We start from the raw sequence: 19,673 nt of genomic DNA, 5'->3' as shown, positions 1-19,673 counted from the left end.
GAAAACAAAGGAGATTCTAAAATAAGGGTCAGCCAATATTCAGACTAAGCAAAGATTCAAGCCTCTGATAGGGGGATAAAGGACAGTGAGCAACTCCTAACTTACATAGGTGGTACAGGATGGAGAAACAAAAACCTTAATCACTTTCATTTCCTAAAGGACACAAAAGTGAGTCCATTCAGTCCTAGCATGCGATCACCAAACCAAGAACCATCAAGTTACAGGAAGGATTTCAAAACCAAGGTCATTTGTCTTCCATGTAAATCCAGGGAATCCTAGATAGGCCACTAGGACACAAGGACACTGGTGTCTAAATCCTGGACGGAGAATCTGGACATGTCTTGGCAGGTACAAGTTTGTGGGCATGAGAGGAAAGAGAGAGAAACAAGTTTTGTTTTACAATAAAATCCTCCAGGGAACTCTGTTACACTGCTGACATAAATCTGGAGCTTTGTTTCAACAGTAGCTTCTCTTTGGAAGCACACAAAATATTCACCAATATATGTCTTATCACTTAAAGCTTTCTGTACAGCAGCTGTACACAAAAATTATTTATTCATATAATTTCCTATCATCATTTACATTTTAATTGAAGGGGAGAAACTGTGCTGCTTAGAAAACATTTATGGAAACAGTCCATGTTTAACTCCTTGGCTCTTTTTTGAAATTATACAAATACGTATTTTCGGGCTGAGAGTGATATTGCACCTCACTTGGTTTATTTATCAAAAAACACTTGTCTTAAGATATTTCCCTTCTCCTCTACCCTCTGCTTCAAATATCAGCAATAAAGCTCAGATTCCTTTTCAGAAGAGTGGTGTAACTCAAATGACCTTATGCTCCTCTCCTCAGAATACTCAACTCCTGGAGAATAGACAAAGATGCTGACACTTGAAAAGTCTTAGAAAGGGAGCAAAAGTGGAAAAAAAAAATAAAAGGCAAAGTACCTACAGCACCTGGAAATGTATTTTCTCACTGATTTCCAGCCAAGAACTAAAAAAATCTAATACTGACTGGCATCTGAACTCAGGCAAGAGATAATGCAGTTGAATGCATTTAGTGGCAGAAGTTCAATTACATATATGTGTGTGTACATACACACACATGTGTGTGTGTGTAATATGGTAACAATTAACTATTATATAAGTTATACACTATATTTATGAAATGTATATTTTATATATTATATAGCTTTCAATTTTCACAAGTTAATTGTCAGTAAAATGGCTTGCAACATATTTATAAATGGTCATAATCCTTCTTGCCACTCTTCCCACAGTTTTATATTGCTTCTTGCTTAGAAAGATGAGAAAGCTTCAAGATACCATTTTCAACTCGTTTCTTACATGTGTTGTGTAACACTAGTGTGGTTGAATGACTGGCTTTTGTACTTCAGTCTGGCCTCTCTCCTAAGCTCCAGAGCAAGTTGCCCTCCCAGAGACCAGAAGGTAGACTTTCACATTCACTAGACAGTTTCGAATAATGTCATATTAGTACCTTCATCCACTCATCCTCTCGGTGTTCTGCAATTCTACTGACAATAGCCATCAAAACACTAACATGTAACATTTTGAAAGTCTGCCTCAAAAATAACAGAGGAATCAACTGACTCACAGTCATAAATTATTAAAATCTGATAAACATTACAGAAGACTTTTTGGCAATTTTGAGTTGAAAGGTCATGTTTAGGATCTTTGATATATTCAGCAGTCCATAACAAGTGAGTGTACCAAAATTAAAAGATTCTGTCTCATTGGGACATAGCACTGAATCATGTCAGGATGTTACCTGTTCAAACCATCTGTATTATGCATATAATACCCACTCATACCTATGCATCTGGAGACAGTTGACAGAGTCTGGTTTTTCCAGAGATCCATTGTTCTCCATTTCAAAAATACTGCAATTTCTAGCAAAATATTGCCAGTCTTCCCATTCTAGATCATCTCTTTTTTTCCTTTCAATTTTTATTGCTTCAGGGTGTGGGCTAAAGAACTGCATTATAATATAGAATACCTACAAGAAGATAACAAATTATGAACTGATATTAATGGGTAAGTTGTAAAACAATGAGAATTTAAACCTTTTCTTTTTAATGTAACTATACAGTCTACTTTACCACTCACAGACAGAAGCAGCCATATTTCATCCCACATAGTCCCAACTAAAGCCAGAGAGTATCTTTTTGTTGAACAAGCTCTTTGATTTCCCAGACACTATCAGACAACCACTGAACTACTGCATCCGAACTTCAGTTTTTCTCAAAGACTGTTTGAAAATGCACTGCAAAGTCAGGTCCACGATTTGTTACAGCCATGTTATTTTGGTAAAAATGAAAGTTGTAACTTTGTGTTGCCAAACATTTAATGAGTTGTTTGTCTGACAGCAGGTTTTGGGATTTTTTTTATTCTCTATATTTTTAGCTCAAAATCTCATCAAATACTTATGTTGTTTCAAAGAACACTTCCCTCAGCATACTGCTTAAGCAGAAGTGTGTGTATCAAATAAGCAAAAGTCAAGAATTCCACATTCCTTTGAAATCACTTTTAACTAAATGACTAATGTCTACATATGTAGTCAAAGCCTGTCATCACATTCTTTCCCTAATCACCATTAATAAAAAAAACAGGGCAGAAAGAATATACAGAAATTTGGTGAATTTCCTATTGTGAATGCAGTCCCACTTCTGATATGTTCCTCTTTCCAAGACATTCTGACATTCTTCAAGAGTCTAGTGGAGGGTTAGGAGCAATATGGCCTCTTCAATAACTACATCTGCTTATCATTTTCTCCTTTCATATTCCTTGGGCAGCTAATCTATCACCTCCAGAACATCTACAAACAGAAACACCCTCTAATATGTCAATATGCATTTGATTTCATTTGTCTGCAGTTAGTTTTCTACCAGCAGGTACAAAAAAAAGCATCTTAAGTTTTAATAGAAATTAAAATAAAAGTTGAAATTTACAAAAGTGGAGTTAAGAGACAACAATCAGTTTCTACATATCGGTGCCTTCACACAGGATATCTACTCTTGCATATCTACTCTAGATTACTGCTGGTTAAAACAGGCAGATTAAAAAAGAATGCCAAGAAACATAATGCATTCTCTTGCCTTTTGCACTGTTATATGCCAGTAAAGGAAACTTTCTTCCTGGTCCTCTAAGGATAAGGTTTTAAAGCATAAGGTTTGAATATCCTCAAAATTGCAATACAATAGCTATAAAATTGCAAATTACAAAAATTTGTTTTGTTTTAATAAATGGCAATTGGCATCTTCCCATTACCTGATACTGTCCATTTTGTAAATCTATTGTGATTGAAACACCACGATCCAGACCTGCAGTATTAGCAAACACAGATGAAATCCAAGTGGTCCCAATGTCATTATCATTGATGTAGTAGAGAGGATGGGCTTCTGCATCCAGCCTCAGCACCCTGTCATTAGTGGTGTCATCTGCACCATTAGGGATGCAGTACCTCTGTATCAAAGGGTGTACTCGGGGATGACTTCCAGGACAGCGGCACTCAGACTGTGTATGAAGATGAGGGAATTTTCCAGAGAACACTTCCAAAATTTCTCTGTCACAGCATAGAGAATAGTAATTAGATACATGACAACAAGAACAAATGTCACTTTGTGCATCTAGGCTCATAGATTAAACAAAATTCAGGTTTGATTATAGTAGAAGCCCTAAACTCCTGATGTAAGCTTATAAGAATGGGACACTCAGGTAGGAGTGAAGGCTCCCCTCCCCTCCCTCAAGGTCTCTGCATTATCAATGGCAGCAGTAAGCATCTTCAGAAAACATCTGTGAAGAACCCTCTGGAGCTCCTTTCATTTCTCCACATATATGGAGTTCTTCAGACACCATGGGAAATGAGTTCTTTGGTGAGAGGTCTAAAGGTAGATGGATTAATCCCATCATAGATGCAAGGATAAAAACTCTTAACATTTTATTGCAGCATCATGTCTAACTCCAATCAGCAGTCTGAATTCTGTTCTTAAACACAACATAGTGCCAATATACTGCCTGTAACCACAGTGAAGTTCAATGTTTGCACTCAAACCCTCCCAAAAGACCAGCTTGAACAATATCATATTGTACCTTAGGAAATTTGGATAGAAATGTTTTCATTTTTAACTAACTTTTATCAAGATGTCTCCTTTTTTTACTGCAATCAACCTAGTCATGCCAAATCACTGAGACACTTCAGTCCCCTCTGACATCAGTAACTGCAATAAATACGAAGGTAGGTAGGAAGGCAAGGAAGCAGATATACGGATGACATGACAGGTCTTTATCTGCTCATCGTTGATATAAAGGAAAGATTCTGTGAGTCTAGAAGAGACTGAATTTTTATATTTATACCTTGTAACTTTTCCCATTTTCCTACTTTATCAGTAAGAACATAATTTTGTGTGTTTATTAAGCAAATAAATACTTGCTAGCTGCCACTACAGCTTCCACAGAACCCAGAGTTACAGGACTTCTTACATATCCACAGCCTAAATTAATTGGTATGCAGGCAAGACTTTCCTTCCCAGTTCATCCCAGAGAAACATTTTGGACCAGGTTATTTGTGGATATAAACCAAATCTAGAAAGACATCAGTAAGTCAAAACAGTTTGTAAAATACCTTGATTTTCAATTGTTAAGCTTTATTCATTTCACTGACCAAAATTGTAGTTCAAAAGACTTGACAAGCATTGCTCTGAGAAATACAACCAATGTGATTTTCATAAAACTTGGAATTCAGATTCACATTTATGCTTCCAATTCACAGGATCTCAGTTCATCATAGCGTCCTGCAGACAGCTGAGCTTCTAGGAAACTGCTCTACATCCTATTGAAAGACTATCATTAAGTAGCCTGAAGGTCTGCAGTCCCGAGTGTCATTGTGTGCAGCCTCCCCAGAAGCACCACACAGACAAATAGGACCTGACTACTTCTGGCCAGCCTGAAATGACTGGATTAATCCAGCATGAGCTGGATAACAAAGGTAACATCTCTTTGTAATGTGCTAGGAAGGGAGGCTGGAGGGCAGGAGAAATTGCAGTGGCAACAGTAATTTGGCCTCAGGAACACAGGAAGTCAAAGCAATTGCCCAGGGCTCTGCGGACTGAGGTAGCTAACTCATTGGTGGCTTATGGTGACAACCTCATCTGGAGAGCAAGGGACAGTGACACCTTGGGGCAGGGGTGTGTACGTGGGGCGGGGGAGCACCAAGACTACCCGACATAGATACTGTGGGGAAGTGAAACCGAGGAAGGCAACAGCTAAGCAGGGGAAGCCAACCTTCCACCCACAAAACCAGAGTGTCAATCCCTTGGGATGCCTGTCCTCCTCATCAGACTGCTATCTGAGTGGTCCAGTTTTGACCCTGCAGCTCCCCTCCTTGCCCTACAGTTCACACGCAGCTTGGAGGAAGCTTAGCAAGTCTTATCCACCAGGACTAAGCTTATCAGCACAGACTGTTATGACAGAATTATGAGTAGGTAACACCTAGACAGTTTATAAGCATTGAAATCTAACAACTGGATCTATTCTCTGCAGAATACATACTAAGTCAGGCTGTAGCAAGGACAACAATAACAAGGAGAGCACATATTTATTACAGTGTTTTGTTTCGCTACATGTATATACTACATACATCAAGCCTATTTAAGCAACAGTTCAAAAGAAAAACACATTCAGTCATTGAATTTATTTCAACTCAAGATTTTTTAGATTAAAGGCAATCTTTGAAATGAGGCTCAGGGAACTACATCGTCACAAGCAATTATCTAAAGGAAACATCTGAAAAGCACTACACTTTGGGAAATAAGCATATTTTTATCTACACTTCCCTCTCACCACACTCTTATTTTGCTAGAAAAATAAAAGTTCTTTACCTGTTTGTAAGTGCCACTGAGTAAAAGCGAAAATCTTGCATTCTTCCAACAAATTGTTCTAAACCTAAGGAAATATACTATAAATAACCTATTGAGCAGAAGGCAGCTTTGCACTGCATGAGAGCACCTTTAATTCAGCACTCTCTTGCACAATTACCCCTCCTGAATGAAACCATCTTGGACCTGGACAAAACTATAGAGGACAGTGACTTAATTTTTTTGATAAAAAAGAATGATTTATAATAACTTTATAAGAACATTTTGTACCTATCTCTTTTCTGATTAGAGAGGTGGCACAGGGATCGGCTCATTAGACAGAAGTAATGAGCCAGTCCATGTGCCACCTCTAATTAGAGAAGAGATACAGTAGGTACAACTGTACCTATCAATTTATACAATAAAGATAAAAAGCATTTTAAAATATTCCTTTCTTTTACATGATTGTTAGCTATCCAGCATTCAGAATCAAAGCCACAACAAAATACATTTCCAAATACAAGCTGCAAGAAATGGGACACAGAATACCTTCTTGCCCAATGCCACAATAAAGCTGTTTATGTGACATATATTTAGAAGTTAACTTCAAATGCTGCATGCTCCTGAAGAGCAGTAGTCAGTGTTCTTACACCTGCAGAGCCAAGAATTAGTGAAAACCAACCAAACATCCCCCACTGCACTTCAGTGATCATGTCATGATATAGTACACATAAAACTCTAGAAGCAGATGAAGAGCAAAACTTTCAGGCATTACTAGAGGCTGAAAGATTCTCATTCTGCCATGGTTTACATGAGTATTGATAGAACTGAAGAACAAAGACAGCCAGAAACCTTCAGCTCTGTTCCTGACTCTGCAGAGAGAGGAGTGTAGTCTAGGGGCCATGCACAATTCCATTCTGAAACAGTTCCCTATATTTTCTCAGAAAAACTATGGGCAGAAATTAATGGAATGAGTCACTTTACATACACGTTTTAGAGAATTCAGGAAAACCTGAATTTATAATATAAATTATTACCATCTACCAGACATCTATCTATTCCAATACATAGATGTTTGGTAGATGATCATAATTTATTCTATCTTCCAGCCAATCTTTTGAGAAAGATAATACAAAAATAGGAATTTTCTTCTGCAGTAAGGTATTACATCTCAGCATATAGATAACTTAAAATTACTCACACATTTCTTTTAACTACATCATGCATATTTTGTTTTGACTACTCCAGTGTATTCCACTAAAGTACTACAAGATTTACCTGTGAAGCTTTGTCCAATTTGCAGAGTACCATCAGCATCAGTATCTGCAACTGTTCCCATAAGAGTCCTTGAATCAAATGCTGTGTTATCATCTTCCCAACCGTTCAAGAAGAAACTAATACGGCTGTGATGCACCTATAGAACCAATGTAAAGGGGCAAACACATGCTTTATCATGCAATCACTTTGATTTCTCTACATTTTTTTTGTCTATCACTGATTAACTGAAAACATTACCTCAGGTTATTTGTTGTATGTCTATTTTTGGTGCCTACTGAAAGGAGTAAGGTTTTTTTCATTAACAGATCACCACTCAGATGCAGAGAATATAAAATTTCCACAGGGATTAAATCAAAGAAGGAACTACACCACAGGGATCTGGTGGAGATGGAGGGGAAGAGAGGAAGAGTGGGTGTGTTTCACAAGGTACTAGGCTGGTTACAGCTCTATCACCACTTCAGGCCATGAGCACATGTTACAGCTGTCACAGCTCTTCTCACACATCACTTCAAACAGGCCTCAAGGGGCTGCACACCATGCTCAGGATAATCAAACATAGGCCTCCAACAGCCCCCAAAACACGTCCCTAACCCAAGCATGCTTCTTCTACAAGGGCTGAAGGGAATGGTACAGAACTGCCTACATCTGCTTTACACCCACTGGGTAATTCCCCTTCATCCAGGGAACCCTTGGCTAGGAATATGCACTCAGCCAGCACCCCAGGGTACTGTTTTCTGCAAGTGCTCCCTTTCCTGCCAATTCATTTTAAATCTGAGCTAACGTTCATAGAAATACTTTATGGCATTCTCCTAGCTCCACAAAGTCACAAGATGCTGAGCTTTTACAAAGTTGGGGGGGTTTTTTGCATTAGAAATGCTTAGATTTAGGTTACCCAAAATTAGGAAAAGTTTAATAATGTGGGAGTGCTTTTCAGCCTTACATTATACGAAATTCAGTATTCTCATTTAAAAAATACAGGCCCACAGAAAATGAAAACCAGAAGTACTATGGCTATAATCAGGTCCCCATTAATGAAGTTAATTATAGAAACTAAGTTGGACTCACCAAAAATTTTTATTTTAGAAAGTTTAATTGAAAAAAAAATTACTTGGGTTTTAGCAATGTTTAGCTTGCATAAAGCTTTTTTCACATGATAACTTGGTAGCTTTAAAATTCTGAAACACCATTTTGCTGCTGCCAATTAAAGTGCATTATTTTAATTTTGCAGGTACGGATACCTGGTGAATCATGTCTATCAAGGCAAATACAACTAGAGTGCTTTAGCCCATCTTGACAGTCACACCAATCAAAAGAAAATAAACCTGGAATTATTGCTTTCATTAGAACAATACCTATTGAGGACACAGATTTACAAGCCAGAATAATTTGTTGTAAAAAAAGGAAAGACAGAACTTATTTACCAGTTAACAAAATACCACCTTGAAAACCACAATATAAGCACACACAATACTACTCTGACAATAAAATATTTCAAATTTCAGACCAAGATAAATGGACACAATTATCTATAAATCTGAGCTCAGATGATCAGCATTGGTGCCTTGAGCAACATGAGCCTATCAGCATTTTAAGAAAGAAAACATGAAATAAGATGGAGGGGTTTGTTTGGCCTTTTTTTTTTTTGGCTTCATACAAGATTGTACAAATGAATTTTTCCTCCTTTAAACTGTACTTTCAAACATACACATGTATGCTGAGCTTTATTGCCACTTCCAGATTCAGTCAATATTTCCCAAATTTAGACAGGAATATTTATTGCCCTTCCACTGATGGAAATTTGAAGGCTATTATCATAATTACTAAGCCTTGAGATTTGTTCAAAAAGTTATTGCATATAAGTTTCACCACTCAAAATACATCTTTCCATTTTAAATTATCTTTTGTGTTGACACATCAATGACCTAAATACAACAATTTCTTTATTTAATTTTAATACAAAGCCCTCTAAACATCTGATGCCCTATTTGCAAGAGCCTAAGTATATGTATATATTGCGGTTACATTGCATTTTTTTCTGCATCACATTTTTTACAGCCTGTTACTGTCATTTGGTGTTTGACTGTTATCATCATAAAAGATACAGGCTTTTCTACTTTGTTATTTGTAGCATTATCTCATGTTTTACAACATCTTTGCACAACATGCCTGCACATGAAATATAACTAGTGAAAAGTTCTCAGTGGTATTAATGCATAAAAAAGAATGTGGTTCCATCTCTACTGTCTTTACCCAGCCAAAAGCTGATGAACAGCCAATTTTCCTTTATCACATTAGCACAGCCATGAGGGAAACACATTTGTTCTAGTCAGCTACACTAAAGATACTATTACCAATCTAACATATACATGTTTTATATCAGCAGTATTCTCAGAGTATGAAGGAGCCAACAATATATTAACACTAGCATGACAGTTTATTTAAGAAAAGAAAATTGTCTCTGTAGAGGGACAGAAGTTAGAAATGTATGGCTAAAGCTCAGTGTCACTGGTCTAATAAAGGTAATAATTCTTAAGCTTTCTTTATAGCAGGTAACACTCCTGTGGCAGCTCTGTCATATCATTCAAATAAAAATGTTGCCTTTTACAAGTTTAAGAGTACCTTTATTTTTAGTCAGATATGAAGTATGTTTCCGCTTTCCTGTTTCCACTGCAAAACATTTCTAAGGGGAATTCAGAAATGGGCATGCTCACCCCCATCAGCTTCTTGAAGGCTTACTGTCTCAGGCACAGCTTTATAGGACCTAATTCTGCCTCCCTCTGTGGCAAGCAGAGTGTTCCCCCCTCCATGCACCCAATATGAAAATCAGGGGGTCCATTCATGACTTAAGAGTGACAGAATTAAGCCCTAAGTGACCAGGTATTTTTACTTGTTGAAAATAGTTGACTAATGACAATTTTAAATCTCCCTCCCCCCCTCCCCCACCACCAATCTCTTTGTATTAAATAGGATTTAGAATAGTTGGGTTTAATATAGCACATCCCCAAGGTAGCCCTAAGCACTTTACAATGCTGAATTGGATATCAGTAGTGCAGTGACTGTGTAAGGCAAAGGCAGCAGTCATTATGCATTTGGCAGTAGCTCAATGTAATGATCCCCCTGCTGGTTATTAAAGGGGGTATGAATATCTGACATGGGAGGAAAATGTAGGAAGGAAACCATGTGTGGTATAAAAAAATTCCAGCAGCTCTCCACTGTGGGAGGAGAGGAGGTCTCAAAGTTTGGTGTCAGTTTAGACTAAGCTAAATAAGAAATGGCTGGCACCAAATGGACTGTTTGATGTAGTTATTTAAGGTCTCCTGACCGTTAGCATTAAATTCCATACAATAGCATGGAATTAAAAGAACACTTTCTCTCCTGATTAGGACAACAGGATTATTCCGCAGTTGTCCTTATCAATAATGTCCAATAAGAATTTGCCCCAAATTTGCTCCAAGAGAGTAATAAGAGATGGGTAGGAAAGGTTGGCTTTGTGATTGTGCAGAGCACAGGACCAGAAGCCTGGGACATCAGCACTTTAATCCCAGCTCTGCAACCACCTCACACTCCTGTGCTTCCCCATCTGTCAGATACAGCAAATCACCTCTCAAGGAGGTGGCAAGGATTAGTTACTAAGATACATTTGCTCTGAAACTACATCAGCATCTGCCAACATAGAACCTAATATCAACTCCAAGCAACAGAAAATCCATTTGATGGTGAACTGAGGTGGTGAAAGATATCAATACACTTTCCTTTAACAGCACTCTTGGTATGACCTGGAAGAGTTTCAAAGATGAGAGGTAAAGTGCCAAAGAGTTGAGAGGGAAATTCCTTCAGTGCATCTCAAATTAAGCTTACTGCTCTCCAGCACAAACAAATTGTGCATCAGACACAGTAATACTAAATAAAAGCACTTCCTAGCAAGGAAAGTTTCCCTGCCATATGGGTCACAGTGCTGCAGAATCACAAAATCACAGACTGGGTAAGGTCGGAAGGGACCACAGTGGATCATATGGTACAACCTCCCTGTTCAAGAAGGGGTCATTCCACACAATATGTGGCACAGGATTGTGTCCATGTTATTGCTAATGAGACAGGTACAGGAAATTTATTACAATTTTATTTTCTTACCTAAAGATCTGTGCTTTTCAGATTCTACCCATGAAAACACAACAATGAAATTTAACACAAATTTTGCCACTTAGTTTGGATAAGGCAGAACTGTCATGCAAACAAAAGTCAGTATCTTCAGGTATTAAGTGCTACCAGAACTGCTAAATTCCACTACATCACAGTAATCTGTGCGGCAAAAAAGAAATATCACAACCAAATACTCCAGAGCAGTTGCACTGGCTAAGGGACTATGGCAAAAAACAGAAGCTCCTTGACTGAAGAATACCGTGGGTTCTTTCTTTCTCTTTTTTTTATAAGCCTTGTATTGTGCTGATATTTATAGGTATCGTGCATATTGGTAGACCAATGTATAAATAAAGAAACAGTCCAACAGTTACAAGTAAAGAGTATAATAGGTAGAGTAAAAATATGTAGTAGTACAATAAAAATTAACAATATGCTTTTTTCAAGGAAAAAAAAAAAGCCCAATATTCCTCATTATCTACACAGAGGCAGAAGATATTCTGATATCAAGTAAAAGACACAGTTATATTGACTCCACATTTTGAACTACAATGACCCTTTTGAAGCCAAAGCCAGTTTGGGGGAGTTCTGAAACCATAATCAACAAAGTTTTGGCTGTCACATAATAACACTTACATTTATTACCTCGCAATGTACATGTGTGATATTGGGCCCACTTAAGCAACATATACTTTTTCTTCACTTGCATTAATCACCCTGTCATCAAAGTGTCCTCTTACATATATATAAAGGCAACTGAGACAATTATAGTCTCTCTTCCATGTGGAATTGAATTGCACCATTTCAGCCAAAATAAATGAAGTTAACTGAACCTCTTTTCAGTGAACATTATGATCTTTTTGCATTAGTAACATTTTTCCATTACAAGTCGATCCTAATATTAATACCATTCATACACCTCATGGAAAATTATTTCTAATAAATAAGATAGTAAGGAGAGACATAGAAAAGAATCCTTTATGGTCAATTAAAAAAAAAATCCCTAAGAATCCCTAAATGCATCACAGCAGAGCTGAAGGTCACTAAGCAGAGATCAAAGCTTCACGGCACTAAATGACACACAACTAACAGAGGCAGCAGTCTCATTCCGAAATATTTTCATTTGTAATTAGTATATGCTTCAAAGACACCTGTTTTTCAGTTAGTACAACCTTATCCTTTATGTTACCTTTCGTATTCCAATATTTATTGGCATGGGAAAGATTTATTAAAATATAACAGACAAATTATAGGGAGTTATTTCAAGACAACATTAATCTTCTCCACTGGTTGAATATACAGTCTTTTTACTCTTACTCATCAGAGCTTCTAGCAACCATAAAATACATTTTAATCCTAACATTTCCTTTCATCATCTTTTGTTCTAATAACTAGATCACAGTGTCTGGCAAGACAGATAAATAGAACAGAAGGATTGCTTCCCCAATTTGCAGGCCATAAATGAGGAGTTCCACAACAGAGGAAACTCTGGCACCAAAAATGAAAGGAATAGAAAAAAAATCTTTTCCATTCATTTAAGCCAAATGATACCAACCCTGGCCTACCTAGTTTTCCAGCCAACTTAGTGATGGCAAGCACTGCAACTGCAACTTTAGGTCTTACAGCTATTCAGACCATCACATAAAGTCTCAGATGGCAGGGGCAGGACTGACCAACACAGACAAAACAAGGACCAAAAATGCATCTCCCAATACTAGGAAATTATTATGTTCCAGTACATGTAATGGACACCACTGTTTTCAAATAAGATGAAAAAGGAACAGCTCAGGGATAGGCAATATATAACTAAGAGTGAACAAGATTATTCAAAAAACATATATCTGTATACTAAAATTTGTTAAAGCAAATTTTTAAGTTAATAATGCAAATTTAGCTAGTTTCCAAATGCAAGTTAAATTTAAAAACTCAATACAAACTAAAACACAATGTCTGTTTCTCAAATACAGGAAAAAACCCAAATACTCCCCCAAATAAGAGAACAAAAAATAAACTGTAAGAAAACTCAAATCTGTTTTCATTTTTCTCAAAATAAACCCTATTTGCATAGCAGGCAGTTAGAACAAGAAACAATTATTATAAAGTAGATGATACACAATATGAAGAATTTTTTATGAAAAATGTTTTATGAAAAGCAATTAGGTAGCTATAACATTTATCTGTGAGGCATAAAAAAAACAGGGAGGTGAAAAAAGCTCAATTTATTTTCCAAATCAGTAAGCTAGCAGGAGTGACCCCTCCTTTTACTTGTCTTGAAAACTAAAGCAACTCCAGAATCAATAAAGTTACACAGGCTTTACAGAGATGTAAATTAAAGCAGAAGTTAGCATAAATTATTTGCTTAATCATTCAGAAATAGCAAGGAATCAGAGATTATGAGAAATCAGGAGGAGCTGCAAGTCACCCAGCTCAAAAATTACTACACAATGTACCATTACAATTGCTGACTGTTACTTAATTTGGTGTGGCTCTTATAAAAATTTCCAGCTAAACACGGCTTGCTATTTGTTAAACTAATCAAGATTCAGAAAACCATTTTTTCCTTCTAAATGTATTGCAGATTTGGATCAGGAACTTTCTCAATGAGTCCATTCTATAGAAACAGACAGTGTATTAACACATTTTCTCCCAAGGTGAGAAAACAGATTAAGTTTATGACCAAAATGACAGGCCTGTAGCTTCCTTGAATACTTTAATAGAGTCAACAAATCAACAGTGGCCACTGATGACAACAGAGGAAAGAAGACAATAGGTGGAAGGAGGGGAATTAGTGATGCTACTATAATGGTGTAATCTGAAACTTGAGCATAAAAATCTTTTTCACCTTCAACCTGTCTAAATATGCTATTCTTGCCTGCTCATATAAAGACATACAGTATATATTTACCACTGGGGGACACCTCTGCAAAAGCAGGTGAGAAACAGAAGTGTAATAGTTAACAAAAGCAAGAGTAAAGGACTTTTGCATATCAAAGAGGAGAGATGCACACAGGTATGTATTTCAGTATTTTCTTGCATAATTGCAAATCTTGCTGAAACTGCAATTACAAAGGCTTCCACACAGCTTTAATATTTCATAAATGATATTCTGTAAAGAGGAAAGGTCAGTGATATGGACTAAGCAAAATAATTTTGGGGGAAAAACCAGGATGAAACCATTAGCATGAATCCAGGCTTACTTTCAGCTGTCATTTAAGCAGAGCTAGTGACCAAAAACCATACTGCAGCATTTTTTTTTTAATCTGAGCACTTATGCGTCCTAAAATTGATGAATCAGAAACAGCAGACAACTTTTTGCCACAATTCAAAACCTTTCCTCACTGAATAAATTGCAGTTCAAGGAATTACATACCTTGAACATTCATTTTAAAGGATCCTTCCCTAGCCCTCACTTTTGCTTCATTCTCATTTTGCATTATTCGACTGATTTTTACTTCCTCTTTTTTGTCCACTATATTTACATTTAGCTTCAAAAAGAACCAAACAAAAAAGGAAAAAACAGCACCAAAAACCCCAAACAACATGATAAATGTAGTGAATACAGGTGAGAGCAGATTCTTGCCTCCAAGTATTATTTTTCTCAAATACTAATACAAACAGGACACAAAACAGTTTAACCTGGAAAGGAGAGGGACAGGCACTGATCTCTTTTTCTCTGGTGATCAGTGATAGGGCCCAAGAGAATGGCCTGAAGCTGTGGCAGGGGAGATGTAGGCCAGACACTGGAACAAGGTTCGTCACCCAGACACTGGTTGGGCTCTAGAACAAGATACCCAGGGAAGCAGCCACAGCCCAAGCCTGTCAGAGTTCAGGAAGTGTTTGGACAATGCTCTCAGGCACTCTTGGGGCTGGTGCTATGCAGGGCCAGGAGCTGGACTTCTATGATCTGTGTGAGTCTGTTCCAACTCAGGATATTCTATGATTCTATGACTCCAAGACCCCAGAACTCCTCTACTCTTCACAACTCTTCAGGTATTCTATCATCCACCTTATGACTGCTTCAAAAAATAAAGAGGTTCCCACAGTTTAACCTCCGCATATGAGTCAGGATTCCACATCATTCTCAACCATCTTCTACTCCACACATTACTCACCAGCACTAGTACAGAGTCTGTTCCTACAGTCCCATATGGCTTAGCCATCCTTACAAAGTACAAAATGAAGCCTAACTCAAATTTAAAACCTTAGCTGAATGGATAGTTCAAGAATAAGAACTATCACTGTGATGTCTTTATTGCTAGAGATGTTTGGGCGGATGTTTTACACACATCAAAGTCTCCTGCAGTCTTTTTTGTTTTTATTTTTCCCTCTCTCAGAGATAAAGATTGCAACCTTTAAAATAAAAAGAGTTCATTTTTAGTGTTTTGTGCTTTGCATTTAAATTTTTTTTTATCTGGAATGAAAATTGAGACAACAGAGGGAACTTGGCAGATCTAAAGCTTGGCAAGAGATAATGAATTTATGTAGCAAATTTACGTAGCAAACATATGAGAACAAGGATATGTCAGGAGGAATTTGTCTACAAACTTGTTCTCAAACAGACCAGCAAAGACGCTAATAACCATGTTAATAGGGACAGGGAGTTTGTGGGAGGGAGGGCTGTGGAAACTAAAGAATAATATCCAAGAGGACAAGCAAGCTCAGACAATTTATCTGCATAACATTTGACAGACAAATGGCACCTTCTGTACCAGCAAAAGAAATATCTGACACGTTTGCCAGTGAGGCTGGTGCTGCTCCAGCTACAACCCTGTCACAATTTCAAATATTCAGTCCGTTTTTAGTTGGTTTGCCCAATAGCAAATGCAAAAGCTACACACATAATAAAATCAATATTATCTGCTCTTATTAAATTATTTGCTCTAAATTCCTCTCCTTCCATATTCAAATACTATACTAGCTTCACATGGCACAAATGTAGTTTTTGAGCTGTAAGAACTCCATGTCCCCAGGCAAACCCAAATTCATCCCTCTGTATTTTAAGCCTTTGAAGCAACTTAGCTGCAAGTCTGAGGGAAAAGAACAGAAGGCGATAGAGGCAAAGTGCAACCCTGGCTTATTATAGAGGTTTCAATGTGATGTTTTTCACACATCTTTGGTTCTCAGGACAAACAGCATTTTACAGGAAGGAAACAAAGAGAGCTCAAGGCTTTTCATTGCCATCACTAACATAAGTAACAACATGGCCAGCGACTTTATTATGATGATTTTCAACAAGAAGTTGCTTCAGTTGCCATCCATGGTTAGGGTAAATTCCTTTACTTCCAACCACTCTGTCATTTTTAGAAGGAAGACCTGCCAATATAGTTCTAGGCTGAGATTCATTATCTAACTCTTGCCAAAACTACTATCAACTCTGTCCTCTCACCAGAACACACCAGTCTACCTGAAATAGGCAACTAGAAACATTTTAAGTTGTTTTTTTTTTTTGGGTTGATTCATATCAAAATTCAAGGATGCTGCAATACTATTATTCCCCAAGAGGCAGAATTTAAAAAAAATCTCTGTTTCAGAAATTCTTTACGATCTATAGGAAAATCACCTTTGCCTTTAAGAACAGAAATGGAATTTGTGAGTGGAAACAATATATGTACAAGGCATTTGTTGTTAAATCACAGATTTTTTTCTTCAAAATCAGGATGATGCTTTAAGCTGACTAGAAACCCACAGAGGGAAATGGTTTGAAATAATTCAAAAGTTTGATTCTTCAGTATGTTCCAAATAAAGTTTCAATGCATGTAAGTTCACCATAAACAGGATCAACTAACTGAATCAAGGATTGAAATGATTTTAACCCAGACTATTTTAGAACTGTTATGAGAAATTACAAGAAAAGATGACAGAATGCTAACACACATCAGTATTTGATAACACTGTGCACACTTTTGTTGCAGAAACCAGACAACTTTAACTTTCACTAACATAATAGGGTAAGAACACCTGTGCTGACTATATTTCCCTGCAGGCCAGAAAACTGATAGAATACCAGAAAAACAGTCCAAATATAATAATGCTTTTTCTTCTTTGCTTACATCCTCTACCTCTTATTTTTCTTATTTTCTTCTCATTAGACTTTGACAGACACTTTTCCGGAAGTTCCTGATAAAATAAAATCCTTCATCAGATAGCTTTTGAAACTAAAACTCCCTAAATGGGAAAAAAAATCCACCATTTTTTTAAATACCGGAACTGACTCATCACAACCTTCTGTCCAGAGATAACAAGCGGAGTGACTAGTACTTCAGCTGTGAGTTTATTTAAATGTAGACATACACATGCAGTATTAGGAAGGCAAAAACAGGATATGAAATAAACATAAGGCATCAGCTCTAAGCTCACTGTCAAGAATATACCAAGGCTTCTAACCACAGAGTTCAGCTGAAGGTAACTATCTGTCAAATGTAATCTGTGCAAGTGAATATGCTTAAGCTGGTGCTATGAATCAACCAAAATTGCTTTGGTCTTATTGACATTCAATTGCAAGAAGTTGCAGCTCATCCAGTCCAATAGACATCTGACAACACCAAGAGTGCTTCAGTGACAGAAAGCTTTAAATATAGATGCAACTATCATCACAATACACATGGAACTAAACTTTATGATCCCTCATACCATCTTCAGAAACAGGGCATCAGCTGAATGCCATAAGACCACGTGGTCATCCTCTCTGCCTGTTGCCAATTCCTACAGTTAACAAATCACTGCAATTAAAAAAAAAAAAAAAAAAAAAAAAAGAGAGACAGTTCAGCTTGACAGAAACAGACCATTAAATCTTTCACCATTGTCCCATTAAATCTCACTCCAAAATCCACTTCTGCCATTAAAGTCTTTATTCATCTTTTAAAAATAAAATGCGAGATCAAAATTTATTCAAACTGTTTGTCTTAGTTAAGGGGCAGATCTTCAGCTACTACAAACTGCCTACAGCTTCAGCGATGTCACTTTACACCTGCCCAGATTCAGATCTCAAATAAGTTAAACTTACTTTCTTCCTCACATCTGTTCTTTACACCTTGAAACAAGATGTCTGATAATGCGTGTAAGTGGGAGATTGAACAATAAAGCAACTTGCACTGAGGATCCCAAAAGCAGACACAATTTGTGTCCTAACTTTACACAAAAGAAAGGAATACCACTTGCAACCATGTATGTCTTTGTTTCACTCAGAGAAACCCTGCCATTTCAGCAGTAGATGTTCCAGCACAGCACAGTGTCTTTTTCTAAAGATTTTCATACATCCACATCATCTACACGATTTGTTACATACCCCCTTGCTTTCCCTTCCCAGCTCTGGCTTCCTTTGCCACACAGTGAATTGAAATCACCCCAGATTCACAAACAGATAAAAGAAGTTAGGAAGGAAAAAAAAAGTCTACTATATACAGCTTGCAACTATGTTTAAGGGGATGTATAGTGTGGTTTTGGGGAGAAGAGGGGAGAAAGACTCCTGCACATGTTATAAGCACTCTGAACAGTTATGCCCACACTCTGAGAAATGCAGTGTGAAAAAAACAAGAGACTTGAGGAAAAAACCTCATCAGGGGACCAGAGCGACAGAACTATCTTAAAACAGAAGGGCTGGAGAAGATAAAGGGACAGCAGAAGAAATGGTAAAGAACAGCGAAGGGGAAGGAAAAAGCATAAGGTCGGGAGGGGCAAGTTGTCTCTTTGCCTTTCCTTCTTTTGCCTCAGGCCCATATCGGCCTTTCCTTTTCTTGACTTAACTGGGATGAATTTTAATTGCAGCCTCTCTACGTGTTTTATACACTATCTACTCTCTACTTGTGTGGAGTGGATTTCCCATTCATCACAGGATTGCAGGCAAAAACCCCAGGAGCATTTTGCTTTCCTTCAAAGTTAGCTTTGCTAAAATCAATAATTTTAGGGCTGCTTCTCCATCTAGCACAAACCCCCATTCCACAACCATTTCAAATTTCATGATTTTTGATCATTTGATTTTGCTTCTTGTCTCCACATACAAATTTACATTTACAGCTTTTCCATAACTGTGACAATATTCTCCACTGTTTCATTAACAGTATAAAGATGGCAATCTTACAGCAACAGCAGTAACATGCTCTCATTTGTAGTTATAACACAGTTCATATCATAACTGATCTCTAATAATCTCTCTCCCTACTGTCTTCCTTTCAACACACCAGCATTCGTCAAATCAAAGTTCTGGTTTTCTTAGGGACCACTTCCTGTCTCAAATACTTTTATGGCCAGGGGTTTTTTTCTGACCACCAGTAAGTCTGATACAACACCCAAGAATCACAACTACACTAAACTGTCCTTAGCTTGCGTGCAAACCATTAAACTTAGTTTTTAAAAAATATAGTTAAAAAAAAAAATTTAAATGGAGGGG

General features: G+C 37.3%; 1 protein-coding gene across 4 annotated transcripts in view; it reads right to left on the bottom strand.

Annotated features, from left to right (window-relative positions):
• USH2A (usherin) overlaps positions 1-19,673 on the bottom strand; it is a 391,511-nt gene that overhangs the window by 335,183 nt on the left and 36,655 nt on the right. For all 4 annotated transcript variants that reach the window (XM_064414216.1, XM_064414218.1, XM_064414217.1 and 1 more), the window contains 4 exons: positions 7,151-7,286; positions 5,897-5,960; positions 3,288-3,582; positions 1,832-2,016 (listed from right to left, as the gene is read on the bottom strand). In XM_064414216.1, coding sequence (XP_064270286.1) covers positions 1,832-2,016; positions 3,288-3,582; positions 5,897-5,960; positions 7,151-7,286 — 680 coding nt within the window. The remainder of the gene's footprint in view (positions 1-1,831; positions 2,017-3,287; positions 3,583-5,896; positions 5,961-7,150; positions 7,287-19,673) is intronic.

Source organism: Passer domesticus, chromosome 3 (assembly GCF_036417665.1).
Source record: "Passer domesticus isolate bPasDom1 chromosome 3, bPasDom1.hap1, whole genome shotgun sequence".
Taxonomy (NCBI): Eukaryota; Metazoa; Chordata; class Aves; order Passeriformes; family Passeridae; genus Passer; species Passer domesticus.
Note: the sequence above shows the minus strand (reverse complement) of the source record. Positions and strands in the feature narration are given on the sequence as shown.